Source organism: Mya arenaria, chromosome 2, assembly GCF_026914265.1.
Source record: "Mya arenaria isolate MELC-2E11 chromosome 2, ASM2691426v1".
In the NCBI taxonomy this organism is placed as follows: Eukaryota; Metazoa; Mollusca; class Bivalvia; order Myida; family Myidae; genus Mya; species Mya arenaria.
In genome coordinates, this window is record NC_069123.1 from 42,887,927 (window position 1) to 42,903,810 (window position 15,884).

At 37.1% G+C, this 15,884-nt stretch overlaps 1 protein-coding gene across 4 annotated transcripts; it reads left to right on the top strand.

The window, feature by feature from the left end:
- Positions 1-1,270: 1,270 nt before the first annotated feature.
- LOC128241496 (maternal embryonic leucine zipper kinase-like) lies at positions 1,271-15,057 on the top strand. Of its 4 annotated transcripts, none has more exons than XM_052958460.1 (15): positions 1,271-1,461; positions 3,131-3,218; positions 3,653-3,738; positions 4,156-4,272; positions 4,864-5,076; positions 7,967-8,059; positions 8,337-8,435; positions 8,589-8,756; positions 9,045-9,242; positions 9,572-9,914; positions 10,386-10,506; positions 11,766-11,952; positions 12,222-12,325; positions 12,552-12,725; positions 13,068-15,057. In XM_052958460.1, exons 2-15 carry the CDS (start codon positions 3,164-3,166, stop codon positions 13,075-13,077), a joined length of 1,968 nt encoding a protein of 655 aa, XP_052814420.1. In that variant the 5' UTR covers positions 1,271-1,461; positions 3,131-3,163; the 3' UTR covers positions 13,078-15,057. The 4 variants fall into 4 exon arrangements, with proteins under 4 accessions (XP_052814420.1, XP_052814428.1, XP_052814411.1 ...); XM_052958468.1 differs by having other exon boundaries at positions 1,271-1,429; XM_052958451.1 differs by having other exon boundaries at positions 1,377-1,511.
- The last annotated feature ends 827 nt before the right edge of the window (positions 15,058-15,884 follow it).

The window sequence follows — 15,884 nt, forward strand, 5'->3', positions numbered from 1 at the left end:
GCATGATCTGCCTTGAACAAATACTATCTGTCAACTTAGTGCACCAGTCAATTGTAACCCCCCCCCCACCCCAGGTCCAGAGGAATACTGGGGTTAACCGGGGAAATGGGCCGTGTTTTTACCTATCAGGTGGCCCTGCAGTGCTGGGTGAATGCGGTGGTTTTGTCTTCGCTTAAAATATAGAGGGGAATGGGCCTTACCTAGAGTCCCTGGGGTGTGTGGGCATTTGGCAGGGATTTTGCTATTGGATCATCCGCGCAGGGTGGGGAATTTTAGCCAGGGTTGGCTGTACTGAAAGTCAAAGTCCCCACTATTCCCCAGACCTGGGGGAGCCGTGGTTACAATTGTCTGGTGCATATCCACATGAACGTTGTACTGGTACTCTAACAATAGCTAGAGGTTACTGCGTGGATAGTCACCGCCCCACTTCAACCCCACAGAACTGTTTACACAAAAAAAATCTGCAGCCCAAACCAAATAATGCTGAAGTAAAGGCATGCATAGATTTCAGCTGGTAAAGCTGACTGGGTGCCAAGCTCACACCCATCCTACCACAATCCACAAAAGGCTGCACAATGCAATCAATGATTTTACAGAATAGTAATGTTGTTTTAATGGCAAGGCATGGTGTGAAAAATAACACGGCAAAGTATGAATTAAAACTTACATTTCATAGGGTATTTCTATAACTGTTGAGAAAATGTTGACATTTAGTCCATGCATGCATTTAATCCGATGTAATGATTCATGCATGCCATGAACCGTATGATCATTTCAATGACTGTCAAGTACATTTTCTGTGTGCTCACGATTTTTCTAGAGTTAACAGAGTGCTTCAACTATAAGGAAACATCTAAATATTCATAAAACGAACATTTTTTGAGGTTACAATAAATATTTTCTCTTAAACAAGCACATTTAATTTAACACAGTCCATTTCCTTGTTGTTACAATGGGCCTTCTTTACGCGGATTGAAAACGGTGTTAATCGCCGGCAGCCGCATCGCACTTTCGTATATCCTTACTACTATTTACGAGGTCTATCTCGAAGCTTGCCGGAGATGGCCGAGTTGTTACGATTGCACCACCAAGGGGGCATTTGGCCGGGGTTTAACCATCAGTTCGTCCACGCAGGGCGGGGATTTTACCCGGGGTTGGCTGGACCGAAAGTCAAAGTCCTGGTTATTCCTCGGACCTGGGGGCCGTGGTTACAATTGACTGGTGCATAATACGATTATAATAAAAATAACACTTTATTTCGAGTGTACAGTCCGGTGCCACTGATTCAAAAAATTAGTTGGTTGTAACCATATTCGATGAAATTAAAATGTAAATCGAGCGTATAACAGCGATTTGAGTTTTGATTGGACGAAAGAAGTGGCATTTTTAAAACCAACACATTTTCCTTCACGTTTTTTGGAGTTTTTCGGTATTAATAGTGGTTTCAAAAAATACAAATATGTGAGTTTTCCGATGTAAAGATACCATAAAACTTAACAAATCCGTACTGGGTAAGGAATGACAAGATGACAGCGTTTTTTTTTTAATTTTTGGTCTGAGGTCAGCTCAAGCTGTTGAGTGTTGTTTCAATTTGTGTCTAAATCAAAGGCATACCTGTTAGCGTTATGTTATGTTTATAACAGTAAAGTGTAGCTTTACCCCAGTGATTTTGAGTGTTTTGGTGCCACTTGGCAATGCTGAAGCGCTTCAAATTTCCCTGGCTATTTTTCGTATACCCAGTGGTCGAAATTAGCACAAGCCCGGTGCACAAGCCCTGCACTGTTAAAAAGTCTTCCGGGCTTGCTCAAATTCTGAAGTTTATATAGCAGGGCTTGTTCAAAAATATGATTCCATGCAATAGTATAAGAATTCGGGCTTGTTTATCCGAAAGTCTAATTTCAAGACTGTACCCCCGGACCTAAGTCCACCTAAATGGCTGCCAATGAGTCTTGACGATTTCTTTACTATGGCAGACTCTTGACTTCCACCATCCCAGCAAAAAGTAGCGAACAGTCCTTTGGCAGAGATTCCTCGCGGCCACAATTTTGAAATTATCTCTGTTATAAATTCAAATTTCTATGAAAATACTATTGTCTACTATTAAACACATAGTTATTCATCTCATTATGCCAAATAACATGTTCAGATATCATAAAACACTTACATGTGTTGTTTATCAAGTATCCCAATATCTGTAAATCTAGAGAAAAAAAAATGTGTATAGTTTTTCTATATTCTGGGTCACAAATACCGTTCTACACTCTAGACCCAGAATATATTTATGTGAAAATAACGACTCTAATGACAAATTCGACCCAGTTTAGATCACTGTCTGGTATAATTGAACAATTTTGTCATTATTATTTAACATTGATGCATAACATTACTATATATTATTTCGCCCAGTGTTAAATGGTAGAGAGTTGTAGCGTTACAGGGATACATAAGAAATGTCAAAATAATAAAAAAGTATCCCTGATCGCTCATTATTATAGCTACCTCGGACCTGGGCCGGGGGGCCATGGTTACAATTGACTAGTGCATTACTTGAATTATCAACCTCTGATTGATCCTTTGTGCCGGCCTTTTTTTCGCCAATCTCACAGGTCAGAATGTCAGATATGTATATCTTTTTACAAATTTCAAGAAAAAAATGAGTTGAGTATTATATTAGGGAACAATAAATTCTGAAAATCCATTCTTTTACAATCATTAATGCATTTTTCAGTAAAGTAAACCTAGGAGGAAAAGTGTGCCCTGTAACCTTGGCCATAACTATAAGATCTTTATTCAGAACTTTAAACTCCAAACATTTCCAAATGCAGAACTTTAACTAATACTGGCCTGTGTATTGTACATTGCAACACTGAAAGATACTAAAAGAGCTGTTCTTGCTTTAATATAACATTTTTAAAATAAAACTAACTGATAATAGATGCTCAAATTCAGAAATATGCAGAACTGTCTAGAATTCAATACACATTAAAAAATGACAATGCTCAGTCAATATATTTTATTAATAAGCTTTTTAATAAGTATTGTGTGTAACAATTTCCTTATTTTCCTACACTGATTGTAGGATAAAAAATTGTTGTGAATGATAGGCAGTTTTAAAATTATTTTATTTCAGACTATTGATGTGTGTGTTCGTACATACATAAAGATGAGCTATTCAGAGTTAAAGGGTCTCTACCACCTTCGGGAAACCATCGGCTCAGGTGAAAAACTTTATTCTCCCACCCCAGTAGATCAAAATATTTGACCATGCTGGAAATCCTTACCTTGCCCACTGGCAAAGGTAAAAAGTACCTGCTGTGCTCAAAAGAGCTCCTGAGAAAACAATACATTTTTTTGTCTTTTATTTTACTGTGGTCACGTGGGAGCAAAAGCATCCACAATGGCCGCTCATGTAAGATGCTTGTTCTGCCTATGGTCTGGTTAGGATGTACCTATCTTACACGAGCGGCCATGGAATATACTTCTACTCTCTTAACTCATGTGGAGGAAAATTGTAATTTACAAAAAAAAATGTCACATTGTAGCATTCTATCAGGTATCTATCAGAAGTCTTGTTTCACTAGACGTTGTAGAAATGATATTTTTTCATTAGATCTGTTCCTTCATTCAAAGGTTATTTTACTTGTTCATTCAGGTGGTTTTGCCAAGGTGAAGCTTGCATATCATTCCCTCACTGGTGAAAAAGTGGCCATTAAAATCATGGACAAGAGATCCCTTGGTGTAAGTAAAAATGAAATAATGCCATTTGATTTTTGGGTTCAGAATCTTCTGACTTAAATGTTTGTTAGTGCAAATAAGTTTCAACAGCTGATATATTACTTATTTATATAAGTATAGACTACATGTTAGAGTAAAGCGGTTATTGTGAACAAAGTTAATAACAGTTCTTACTTACTCATAACTAAAATTGTTTGTTGTGTAAAATGAAAATCATTATCTTCAATAAACTTTGCTTCATTCATGTCATTCATGTAAATTCTCACTCCAATCTTTGACAGTTTTAGATTTAATAATTTTCTGGTAGATTCAACAGCTTATTTTCAACTCTAAAATTAATCATGAATGCTTCTCAAATCATAAGTTGTTTACAGTGTACAATTTGCAAGGGCATGTGTTTTATTTGTGTGTATATGGCAGGAGGATCTGCCACGTGTGAAGACCGAGATTGCGGCCATGAAGGAACTTTGTCACCAACACATCTGTAAACTCTACCAGGTGATTGAGACAACAGACCGGTTCTACATGATTCTTGAGGTATTCCCAGGGAGTGAATGAATGCAAGTGCTTTGTGCTGTTTTTAGTCCCTTTAGTTGCTCATAAAAAGTATTTAGTAACTCACCCTTGGTTATTGAACACAATTTGGATAGGGAGTGAATGAATGCAAGTGCTTTGTGCTGAATTTTAGTCCCTTTAGTTGCTCATAAAAAGTATTTAGCAACTCGCCCTTGGTTTTCAAACACAATTTGGATATTTATTTTTCACCCAAATATATGCCATATTTACTTTACAGTTCATTTTAAACATTAAGGTATGAAATATCTGAAGACAATAAAATATAAAAAGTCTTTAAGATTATTTTATGTCAGTTTGACCCCAATTTGACCCCATTCTCAATTATTAAACATACAGTCTTCCCAATTGTTGAAATATAATTCCTGATTTTATGTTGTGAAAACAAAACAACTATATATTTACAAATGATAGCTGCTGAAACACCAATTAAAAAATGTTGATTAGTTATGCACTGTGTGGGTTGTAGTCTTAGTATGGCTATATATGGATACCATACTCTGGTTTATTTCCTGTGAAAATTGGTGAACCTTGCCAAATTGCCTTGCATTCCAGTATTGTCCTGAGGGTGAGCTGTTTGACTATATAGTGGCAAAGGATCGGCTAGGTGAGGATGAGGCAAGGATCTTCTTCAGACAGATTGTGGCGGCTGTTGGTTACATCCACAACCAAGGATACGCCCATCGTGACCTCAAACCGGAAAACCTTCTGCTAGATGAAGACCAGAATCTCAAACTGATTGACTTTGGTCTCTGTGCTAACCCTCAGGTGAGCCTTTGGAGGTTTTCATTAGATTTTATTGCATTCGCTTTGTACAAACTGTTGCAATTATATTGATAGTATATGTGTAAAAAGTTGAATATAACTGTGATAAACAAATAAAAAATAACACTTTTTGATATTTCCAGTGTTCACCGCTTTGTGAGAATGGGAAAACTAAATTTTGTGTAATCAATTATTAGACATTTGACTGAATTAAATATAAAGCTACCAGCATGCATACAAAAATCACATTAATATTATAAATTTGAAATTCTTGATAAACTGTTACCTTTCATTGAAAATTATGCATATATAATCTTTCAGATGGGTCTTGTTTAATCAAATATTCATTTGTTTTAAGTTCTGAAAATTTTCCCATCGAATAGGCTGAAACATCCAGAGTTTTCCCAAAGATTTTCAACTGTGGGTCCTCATGATCGACGAATTTGGAGTGTTAAGTAATTAGATGGGGTCCCAATAGATAGTTTACTCTTAATGGAAGTTACTGTTGGGGTATCCTAGGTTGGATGCACAGTTTACAATGAAAGTCCCTGATGTGAAATATTTGTCAGGTACTGAGGTTTTCTGAGTCATGGCAAACTGTGAACATTTAACACAACATTTAATTATTTAATCTTCTCATGTCAATAAAAACGTAGTTAACCTCCCTGTAAGTGAGGTGTTACAGGTACAGGGTGGTTACGTGGTTAACTTCCCTATAACAAATAGGTGTGTCCATTGTAGGATGGTAACGTGGCTAACCTCCCTGTAACTATGAGGTGTCTGTTGTAGAGTAGTTACGTGGCTAACCTCCCTGTAACTATGAGGTGTGTCTGTTGTAGGGTGGTAACTTGGTAAACCTCCCTGTAACTATCAGGTGTGTCTGTTGTAGGGTAGTTAGGTGGTTAACCTCCCTGTAACTATAAGTTGTGTCTGTTGTAGGGTTGTAAGTGGTAAACCTCCCTGTAACTATGAGGTGTGTCTGTTGTAGGGTGAAATTGGGGTTAACCTCCCTTTAACTGTGAGGTGTGTCTGTTGTAGAGTGGTTACGTGGCTATCCTCCCTGTAACTATAAGTTGTGTCTGTTGTAGGGTTGTTACGTGGTAAACCTCCCTGTAACTATGAGGTGTGTCTGTTGTAATGCGGTTAACCTCCCTGTAACTATGTGGTGTGTCTGTTTTAGGGTTGTTTCGTGGTAAACCTCCCTGTAACTATGAGGTGCCTCTGTTGTAGGGTGGTTACGTGGTAAACCTCCCTGTAACTGTGAGGTGTGTCTGTTGTAGGGTGAAATTTGGGTTAACCTCCCTGTAACTGTGAGGTGTGTCTGTTGTAGAGTGGTTACGTGGTTAACCTCCCTGTAACTATGAGGTGTGTCTGTTGAAGGGTGGTTACGAAGTAAACCTCCCTGTAACTGTGAGGTGTGTCTGTTGTAGGGTGGAATTGGGGTTAACCTCCCTGTAACTATGAGGTGTGTCTGTTGTAATGCGGTTAACCTCCCTGTAACTATGTGGTGTGTCTGTTGTAGGGTTGTTATGTGGTCAACCTCCCTGTAACCATGAGGTGTGTCTGTTGTAGGGTTGTTATGTGGTAAACCTCCCTGTAACTATGAGGTGCCTCTGCCCCTCTGGTGGTGACGTGGTAAACCTCCCTGTAGTTATGTGGTGTGTCTGTAGTAGGGTGGTTACGTGACTAACCTCCATATAACTATGTAGTTGTCTGTTGTAGGGTTGTTTCGTGGTAAACCTCCCTGTAACTATGTGGTGTGTCTGTTGTAGGGTTGTTACGTGGTAAACCTCCCTGTAACTATGAGGTGTGTCTGTTGTAGGGTGGTGACGTGGTAAACCTCCCTGTAACTATGAGGTGTGTCTGTTGTAGGGTGGTGACGTGGTAAACCTCCCTGTAACTATGAGGTGTGTCTGTTGTAGGATGGAATTGGGGTTAACCTCCATATAACTATGTAGTTGTCTGTTGTAGGGTTGTTTCGTGGTCAACCTCCCTGTAACTATGAGGTGTGTCTGTTGTAGGGTGGAATTGGGGTTAACCTCCCTGTAACTATGAGGTGTGTCTGTTGTAATGCGGTTAACCTCCCTGTAACTATGTGGTGTGTCTGTTGTAGGGTTGTTACGTGGTAAACCTCCCTGTAACTATGAGGTGTGTCTGTTGTAGGATGGAATTGGGGTTAACCTCCATATAACTATGTAGTTGTCTGTTGTAGGGTTGTTTCGTGGTAAACCTCCCTGTAACTATGAGGTGTGTCTGTTGTAGGATGGAATTGGGGTTAACCTCCATATAACTATGTAGTTGTCTGTTGTAGGGTTGTTTCGTGGTAAACCTCCCTGTAACTATGAGGTGTGTCTGTTGTAGGATGGAATTGGGGTTAACCTCCATATAACTATGTAGTTGTCTGTTGTAGGGTTGTTACGTGGTCAACCTCCCTGTAACTATGAGGTGTGTCTGTTGTAGGATGGAATTGGGGTTAACCTCCATATAACTATGTAGTTGTCTGTTGTAGGGTTGTTTCGTGGTAAACCTCCCTGTAACTATGTGGTGTGTCTGTTGTAGGGTTGTTACGTGGTCAACCTCCCTGTAACTATGAGGTGTGTCTGTTGTAATGCGGTTAACCTCCCTGTAACTATGAGGTGTGTCTGTTGTAATGCGGTTAACCTCCCTGTAACTATGTGGTGTGTCTGTTGTAGGGTTGTTACGTGGTCAACCTCCCTGTAACTATGAGGTGCCTCTGTTGTAGGGTGGTGACGTGGTAAACCTCCCTGTAATTATGTGGTGTGTCTGTAGTAGGGTGGTTACGTGGCTAACCTCCCTGTAACCATGAGGTATGTCTGCTGTATGGTGGTTATGAGGCTAACCTCCCTGTAACTATTAGGTGTGTCTGTTGTAGGGTGGTATGGAGAAGCACCTGTTTACATGTTGTGGAAGCCCGGCCTATGCTGCTCCAGAACTCATCTCTGGCAAAGAGTACCTCGGGGCAGAGGTGAGAACCTACCTCATACTTATAAATTTATGTAAATGCATTCCTACATTTCCTTTCTTTAACAAAAGGTGTTAAGGCTTGTTGATGATCCTAAGTTAAAAATTCCTTTTTTGTCAGATTGTAATTTTGCAACATTATTTTCTAAGTTCTTTATATTCCATAAAATACTTTCAATAAAGTTCTTTATATTATTTTAATACTCATTAGATATTGTTTTCATTAATGTATCTCCTTAAAAGCCACCTGTGCCAATGTTCATTACTTGTTGTTTACACAGGCAGACATCTGGAGTATGGGTATCCTGCTGTACGCTCTGTTGTGTGGATATTTGCCTTTTGACGATGAAAATATCCCACAGTTATACAAGAAAATACAGGTATTGATTTATAAAGCATAAATCAAGTAACAGTAAAAGGCTGTGAATAAAGAATACTTTGCACTAAACTTAAGATTCATACTAAATTGGCAGCTTGCATATAAAGCATGGTCTGAAACAAACTTTGATTTTAAACATACATGTATATTTCAGAGTGGCAAGTATGACACTCCGTCCTGGCTAAGCCTGGAGTCCAAGGAGCTGATAGCCAGCATGCTGCAGGTGGACCCCAAACGTCGCATCACAGTCGGCCATCTCATGTCTCATCCGTGGCTCCTCAGTGGCTATGACATCAGTGTTGAGTGGCATAGCAAATACAGCGTAAGTCTGTTGATACGGCACTGGCTACAGGTTAATAGATTTAATAATAGAGCTGGGATATACACTGTTTTAAACTGTTCATCTATAAACTTTAAAAGCCTTGACAAGTGTAAAGCTGTATTTAAAATATCACAAGCAATTGAAATTACTATAAGAAACAAACCAATGACTTGAATTTTATTTCAAAGGACTTGTAGCTGCATCAATTTAATAAAGCTAAAACAACTTGTATATCCTATAAATCTATAATACCTAGAATGATATCATCTCTTGATCTCCCTTGGTCAGTGGAAGGTAGACGAGGACTGTATCACAGAGCTGGCGGTGCACTATGGGAAATCACGTAGTGAGATGGAGGCTGAGGTGACGCTGTGGAATTTTGATTACCTTACAGCCACTTACTTTCTGCTGCTAGAAAAGAAACAGAAGGGTCGGCCTGTACGCCTCATACAGCAGACCGTGAAACAGACACAGGACACACCAAGAGTATGGCTTATTAACTTTGTGATGCGATATAAAAAAAATTAAGCTGAAAATTCCACCACGTAATGGATGATTTTTCCACTATAAAGATAATCTTAGATTATAAGGCTTATTTTTGAAAATTGTGTTTTTTTTTGTTTATTTTAACCTTTGAATAATTTTGTTGCCTTATTTTTATTTAAATAAATACATTAATGAAATACATTTTTACGAAAGCTTCTTCCAATATTGTTTGTAAATTGTTTTTCAAGTTATAAACCTTCCATATTTATTATTCTGAGATGATTTTACAAGTAATTTGTTTATATGTTGTTAATATTTCATTTTTTAAGCCACGCAGCATGAGTGCAGACAATGCCTGTCGGACGCCAACAGAAAAATCTTCTGCCCAAACCCATCATACGCAGGAGAAATCTGGCAGCAGGGCAGATAGACAGAAAAGTCGTGCTCGAGAAAGATTGCCATTCTCTGATAACAAGGATAGCAACAAAGAGAATAAGGAGAATTTCCTGGTGCCTGAGACTCCTGGGATACGGAATAAAACACCACGCACAAGGAATGAGGTCATGAAGGTGGCTAATAATAAGAATCTACTAGAGCAGAACAATTTTGACAAGAGAAAACCAAGATCTCCCTTAATGGCAAAACAGTTGCCAGTAGCATTGGATGATACGTGTAAGTATAAAGCCTTAGATAAAAGAAATGGTATGTGTTGCTCTCATTCAATTTGTTTTTCCTTTTAGTACATTAAGTAATTTTGTTTGTTGTCACTTATTTGTAGAATGTATTAACTAAAAGCCATTTGTAATGAAAGAACATAAAATCCTAAATATTTTGTATTTAAAGCATGCTATAATCTTTATTATTCATATTACATTCTAGGGATTGGTACACAATAATTTTCCTTATCGCAAGAAATACATGTTATAAATAATGTCTGTTTAAGTGAGCCTTACTAAGTATCTCACTAAGCAATAGGTTATTCACACAAAATATTTCATTTCTTTTGTAAAATTTCAATGCTTGAGCAGAAAGAGTTCCTTAGTAGTACATGTATGTCAAACACTAGGCAGTTAATTGTAACTGATTGTTTGAAGATCACAATTAAGCATTTAAGATGATTAAGGTGATGTATGTTTCATGCAGTGTGTACCCCGGGGAAGAACCACAATGGTTCCTTGATGAACAGCACGCTGTCGCCGTCACGCTCCTACGACTCACAAATCAACAATTTGGCAAAAGAGACCCCACTCAGTGCTTCCAAAAAGTATGTACACACAGTGATACAGGCACTGGACAGGTTGGGAGTACACTGTACTGTAGCTTACAAACATGTTTTGCTTTTTAGCTCGAGTTTACCGTCAAAGGTATTACATGAATTCAACAGTGACCTAGAGCATTTTTGTGTTACCTACACTTTAGACTCCGTAAATTCTATAGGCATGTATAATAGCATGCTCTGCTTACATACCCTGAACACTTCGGGTTGGTATTTGTCTTTTACCTTTTCCTATGAATTAAAAAAAAAAAATCACTCACCTTTTTTTTAAAAAATTGTACACCTCCAGTTTTAATGAATTTTTCGCAGAATCTTGCCTTTTTACTTAAACAACAAAATGATCAAATAATTAACCATTTTACTCAGGACATTTTAACTCGACATCCATATCTAATTTGTTTCCTGAAAATGCTCTATTAAATTATAGCATGAATTTTGCCATGCCTGATATAGCAAATGATTTCAGCCCTGTCTGGCATAGAACATGAATTTAGCAATGTCATACAAGAAGCATGGGTTTTGAAAATAAACATCTTTAGGAACATTTTCAGCTTGAAGCATTTCATCATTGCATTATATTGCAAGGCCCATAACTCTATTTGTGATAGATGAAAAACTTCAGGCATCTGCTTGCACTTATTTATTTTTTTCCTGAAATATTATTAACAGTTCACAAATGGATAGTTTCATTTAAAGGTTGACATACCTATACATTCATGTCAGTATTGTTGCTTACAATATTCCTGCTTCAAACTAATGCTATTTTTATTTTTTATTAGTATTTTATAATGAAAAAATAATTGCTAGATACATTGTCATCATGTAGCGTAGATTGCACGCTCTCATGAACCATTGCTGCACATTATGCTTTGACCACTGGCGTACAGAGCTGGGGCTAGTCAGGTGGATGTTGTGAATTGTAGACTAGACCCTCGTAGTTGCTTGTGTAGCACCTTGATCAAGGTAACAATTATTTCATCTGCTTGAAAGTCTCATGATAACAGCCATAAACTCCATGAGGTAAAAATTGAATACTCAAGAATGAAACGCTGCATATATTCGATTATCACTAATAAATCAAATCTCACAATGAATTTCAAAACATTGCTTATATTTTATTTTGCTTAGCAACTTTGCATAGCCAGTTAATTATTTCACACATCATATACAAATATAGTTTTACACGCATGAGTCAGTGGTCAAGGCAGGAATGTGTCAGTAATGTGTGTGTGGATTGTGACTTACAGCCCGGTGGCTGGGCGTTCTACCCACAGGGCGGCGTCTGTTGACGAGGAGCTATACAGAGCCCACATGGACCTCACACCTAGCAAGGCAAAGAAAGGCTCTGTGTTCGGCAGCCTTGAAAAAATGTTTAACATGCTTACGCCCAAGAAGCAGAGGTCCTCCTCATCTGATGGGCCCAGGAAAGTTAAGGTGGGTTTGAATTGGTGTTTTTTATAAGTAATAGGATTAAATTTCACAAGTGTTGAAAAAAATCAGCGTTCAATTACTTGGATGATTATACAAAGACTGTATGCAGTATACCATAGTAGGTCATTGTTTTACTTTTTGTCATAAGTTGTATGACAATGACATGTAAATATTGCTTCCTTTACTGATAAAGCCAATCAAGACAAAATTCAGACATGTTTTCAAAGGCTTCATCAAGTTTATGTACACACATCTTATATTCCTTTTTCCAGGCACTTCATAATGTGTTCCGAACAAACGAGACAAATCCTGACACGGTACTGGCGAGCCTGAAATCTACAGTGGAGAAGAAATTTATCCCCTTCAAGCAGAGCGAGTAAGTTGCAAAGAATTATCCGAATGAAAGCTGGTGTAACGTTTATAGGAATCTCAGAGCAAGAATTGATCCGACTTGACATACAATTAAATGTTTGGATTTGAAAGTTATTCTAAAATTTTGGTTGAAATTATTTCAGCACTTGACCTGAAGTATATATTGTAACCTTTACAGCTGCTCTATAATTAAAAACTGTCCTCAATGCTTCTCCCTCTTGTTTGTTCAGTTACACCCTGAGGTGTACGGTGGCAGATGACTGGGGGCGTGTCAAACTGGCGTTTGACCTTGAGGTGTGTGCCATGCCGAAGACTGCTCAGGTTGGCGTGGCTAGGAAACGTGTGAAAGGAGACTTGTGGCACTACAAGAAACTATGTGAAGATATTCTCAACACTGCCAAGTTGTAAGTCAAGTCTTTCTTCCGTCAATACTTGTACTTCCAATGTCTTGCATTCAACAGACTCACATATTACATGGTTTTGTGGTTATCGCACTTGCTCCTCATTAAGACATGCTTAGTTCGATATATAGCCTCAGTGATCATCAAATCAGAAAAGTGGGTTTCGACTGGGTACTTCTGTTACCTGTACAACACAATATCACTGTCATGTAACAAACTGTATGTATCACTGTCAAAATTTATCATAGTATGTGTGTCGGAAACAGGGTTTCAACATTTAAATAGAGTAGTGTAACCTTTAAGAATATGTATTTGTCTGTGTTCAAAAACAAGTTTACATTTCAGATTATGTTGAAGCTAGAATCCACCACCTGGATACAGGGTTAGGAGTCTCCAGTGAAATATACCCACAACTTGCTACTTTCATGTCACTGTAACCAGCTGTAGTGTGCTCTTGGGTGTCATGTTTTTGCCTTGATGGTTCCGGCTGTGATAGGTCTTAACATAAGGAATCAATGACACAAGAGCCGTTCTGCCTGACTGTGGCGTCCTCAACATAAACTTGATTACCAGAACTTTCAAAGCCATTAACATTTTGCTGTTTCATGCAGAATTCTACTAGCAATTTTGTAAATAGGGAAAATTTTCAGCAGTATAATTCCATTGCTCAATAGTTCTTCTAGGTACAACTCAATCTCAATACCTAGAAAAAAATACCTGTGTTTAGGGCAACCACACCCTACCTGGCAAAACCCGTTGACCTGAGGGTGTTTTTTTTTCAACCTTAGATGAAAAAAATTCTTATTTTTACATGTTGTTGACCATTTGTGTTGTGACAATTATTGTTTATTTAAATTCACAATATACTTAAATGTCATGGCAAGCATTCGCAACTTTTTGAATGGATTGGGGATAAGTTGTCCCTAGTCCCTACCTACCTTTTTTGAAACCGCTGTTCTAAACTCATATATTTTTTTAAGCCTTACTTGGATTCTTGGTGATATACAACTGATTGTAGATGGGAGAGATTTCCAGAATATTGTTGATCAATTGATAAGAATTCCTTGCCATAACTTTTTTATGGCTTGTGAAATTATCAAAGAACTTAGAATGTGCTATAATTACATAGAGGAACATACTGGTATTTGTGTACTCTTATAGTATATTAAAACTTTATGATATTTATTATGAACTTACAACATATCTGTGACCTCACTTAACTTGGCTTTGCTGCTTTTAGAATTTCAAGATGTTATGCTATAAGTGCTGTAAATGTGTTTTTATTTAAAACAATCCCATTATAATTTTTAAGATTTAATTGTAGTTTTTTCCAGCAAGATAGGAGTTTAAATTAAAGTTAGTTTAGTACATGTATTTCAATTAACAATTATTTTTGCATGTATTGTTTTTAAACATGCACAATTCTGTTCAGAGCACAAATTACTAGTAAATTGTTTACTACCCTAGACTAGAGACTTCATAGAACATTGTGCCACAGTAGATGAAATCATTGTAGAAATTGATTGTACCGTAGATGATCAGCTTTGGTGCGAGTATTGCAGTCCCATGTTCCCCTGTCTTGACCCTGTACAATTGTAAATACAAAGTTTCCTGTATTTATTTGTTTTAATATTTTAATACTAGTTTTAACTATAACCACACAATGCTGCTTTAAGGTTGAAGGTGGTATATGCCGCTTATGAGCATCATGCAGTTATACCCTATTTTGCGCACCAAACAGACTTTTCTGAGTTTGGCTGTGCTGGAGAACCCTAGCTGGCACCCCAATCACAGATGAGTCACACACAACATGCACTATTTCTTTTCTCTTCTCTTTGTATACTGTATGGGAATTTAATCCAACTGCAATACATTTTGAATGAATATATTATCTCACATCTTTAAAAAGGATACGTTTTATAGGCACTGTGATGTCTTATTAACAAAAATAACTGCTCGTCGTGTTGGTGAACAACATAACCCATATACAAGATAAAATTAACACAAATTAAACATTTAAGGTATGCAATAATGAAAAACAATCTTGTATTTCATGTGTTCAATATCCGACTCTTGGACATGCAACATATTTTGTTACTTGTCAAGCCTCATTGCTAGCTTCCACACATAGTTTTGTCAGATTTTCTTATCTTGACTAGGAACCCATCATTTATATTACCGTATACTGTCTATGAAATAAATGTACTAAAAAGAAGTATATTTCTAACAACCTATTTGTATTGTTTTAATAGTGTCCAATTTTACTGCTGTAATATGTAAATTATTTGATGACATTGATTGTATGTGTATGATAGCAAATAAATGATGCTATAAACATCTGTAGCTTTGTGTTTGGCCTCAATATTTATGTTGGAAAAACTATGTGTACATATCAAGATGGGGAACAAAACATGATTTTATTCAAATATTTAGCCATTTGCACTAATGCATTTTATAATCTTGTACCACGGTCATCGGAAAAAATGGGGCGTGTGCTAAAACTTCAAAAAGACAAGGTTTATTTTAAGCTCATGATGAGCTAATGTAATATTCAACATTGAATTTTTAACACCAGCAGACAACCATTTTAATTGTGTGTTTTTTTTTAAATGGACCAGGATGAATGTCTGCAATCTAAGTCAATTCTGATTATGGGTGATGTAGATTGCTGGATCAATTATTAGAAAAGCCTTGATAAAAACTTATATTTATACAATCTCCATGAAACTCTAAATGCTTGTCTCTCTGAACTGATCAGATTTCTTGCACTAGTTGGCATTTGTTGATCAGTTGATTTATAAAGGATGTTTGATATATAGATTTACAAGTTCACTTGGCTGAACAACCTCAGATAGCTATTATTATAATGGCTTTGGCAACTGGTAAATAGTAGTTCATGTTAATAGGTTTACTTTTGTTTACACCTTTGAGTGCAAATGTTATAAATGCTGTCAGAATATGGACCTGAAATCAAGGCAAAGTCTTACTATTGGTCATTCGAGTCAAAAGTTGATCAGGTCAAATTAAAAAAACATATTTCATGAATTTTCATGACATCGGGTCGTTTGAATATAGATTTCATCTGGTCAAAAAGTAAGTCATTAAATCATCCGTTTGAAAACTTGCTTACTTGTAATTAAACTTGGTTTGTGTGTCAAAATA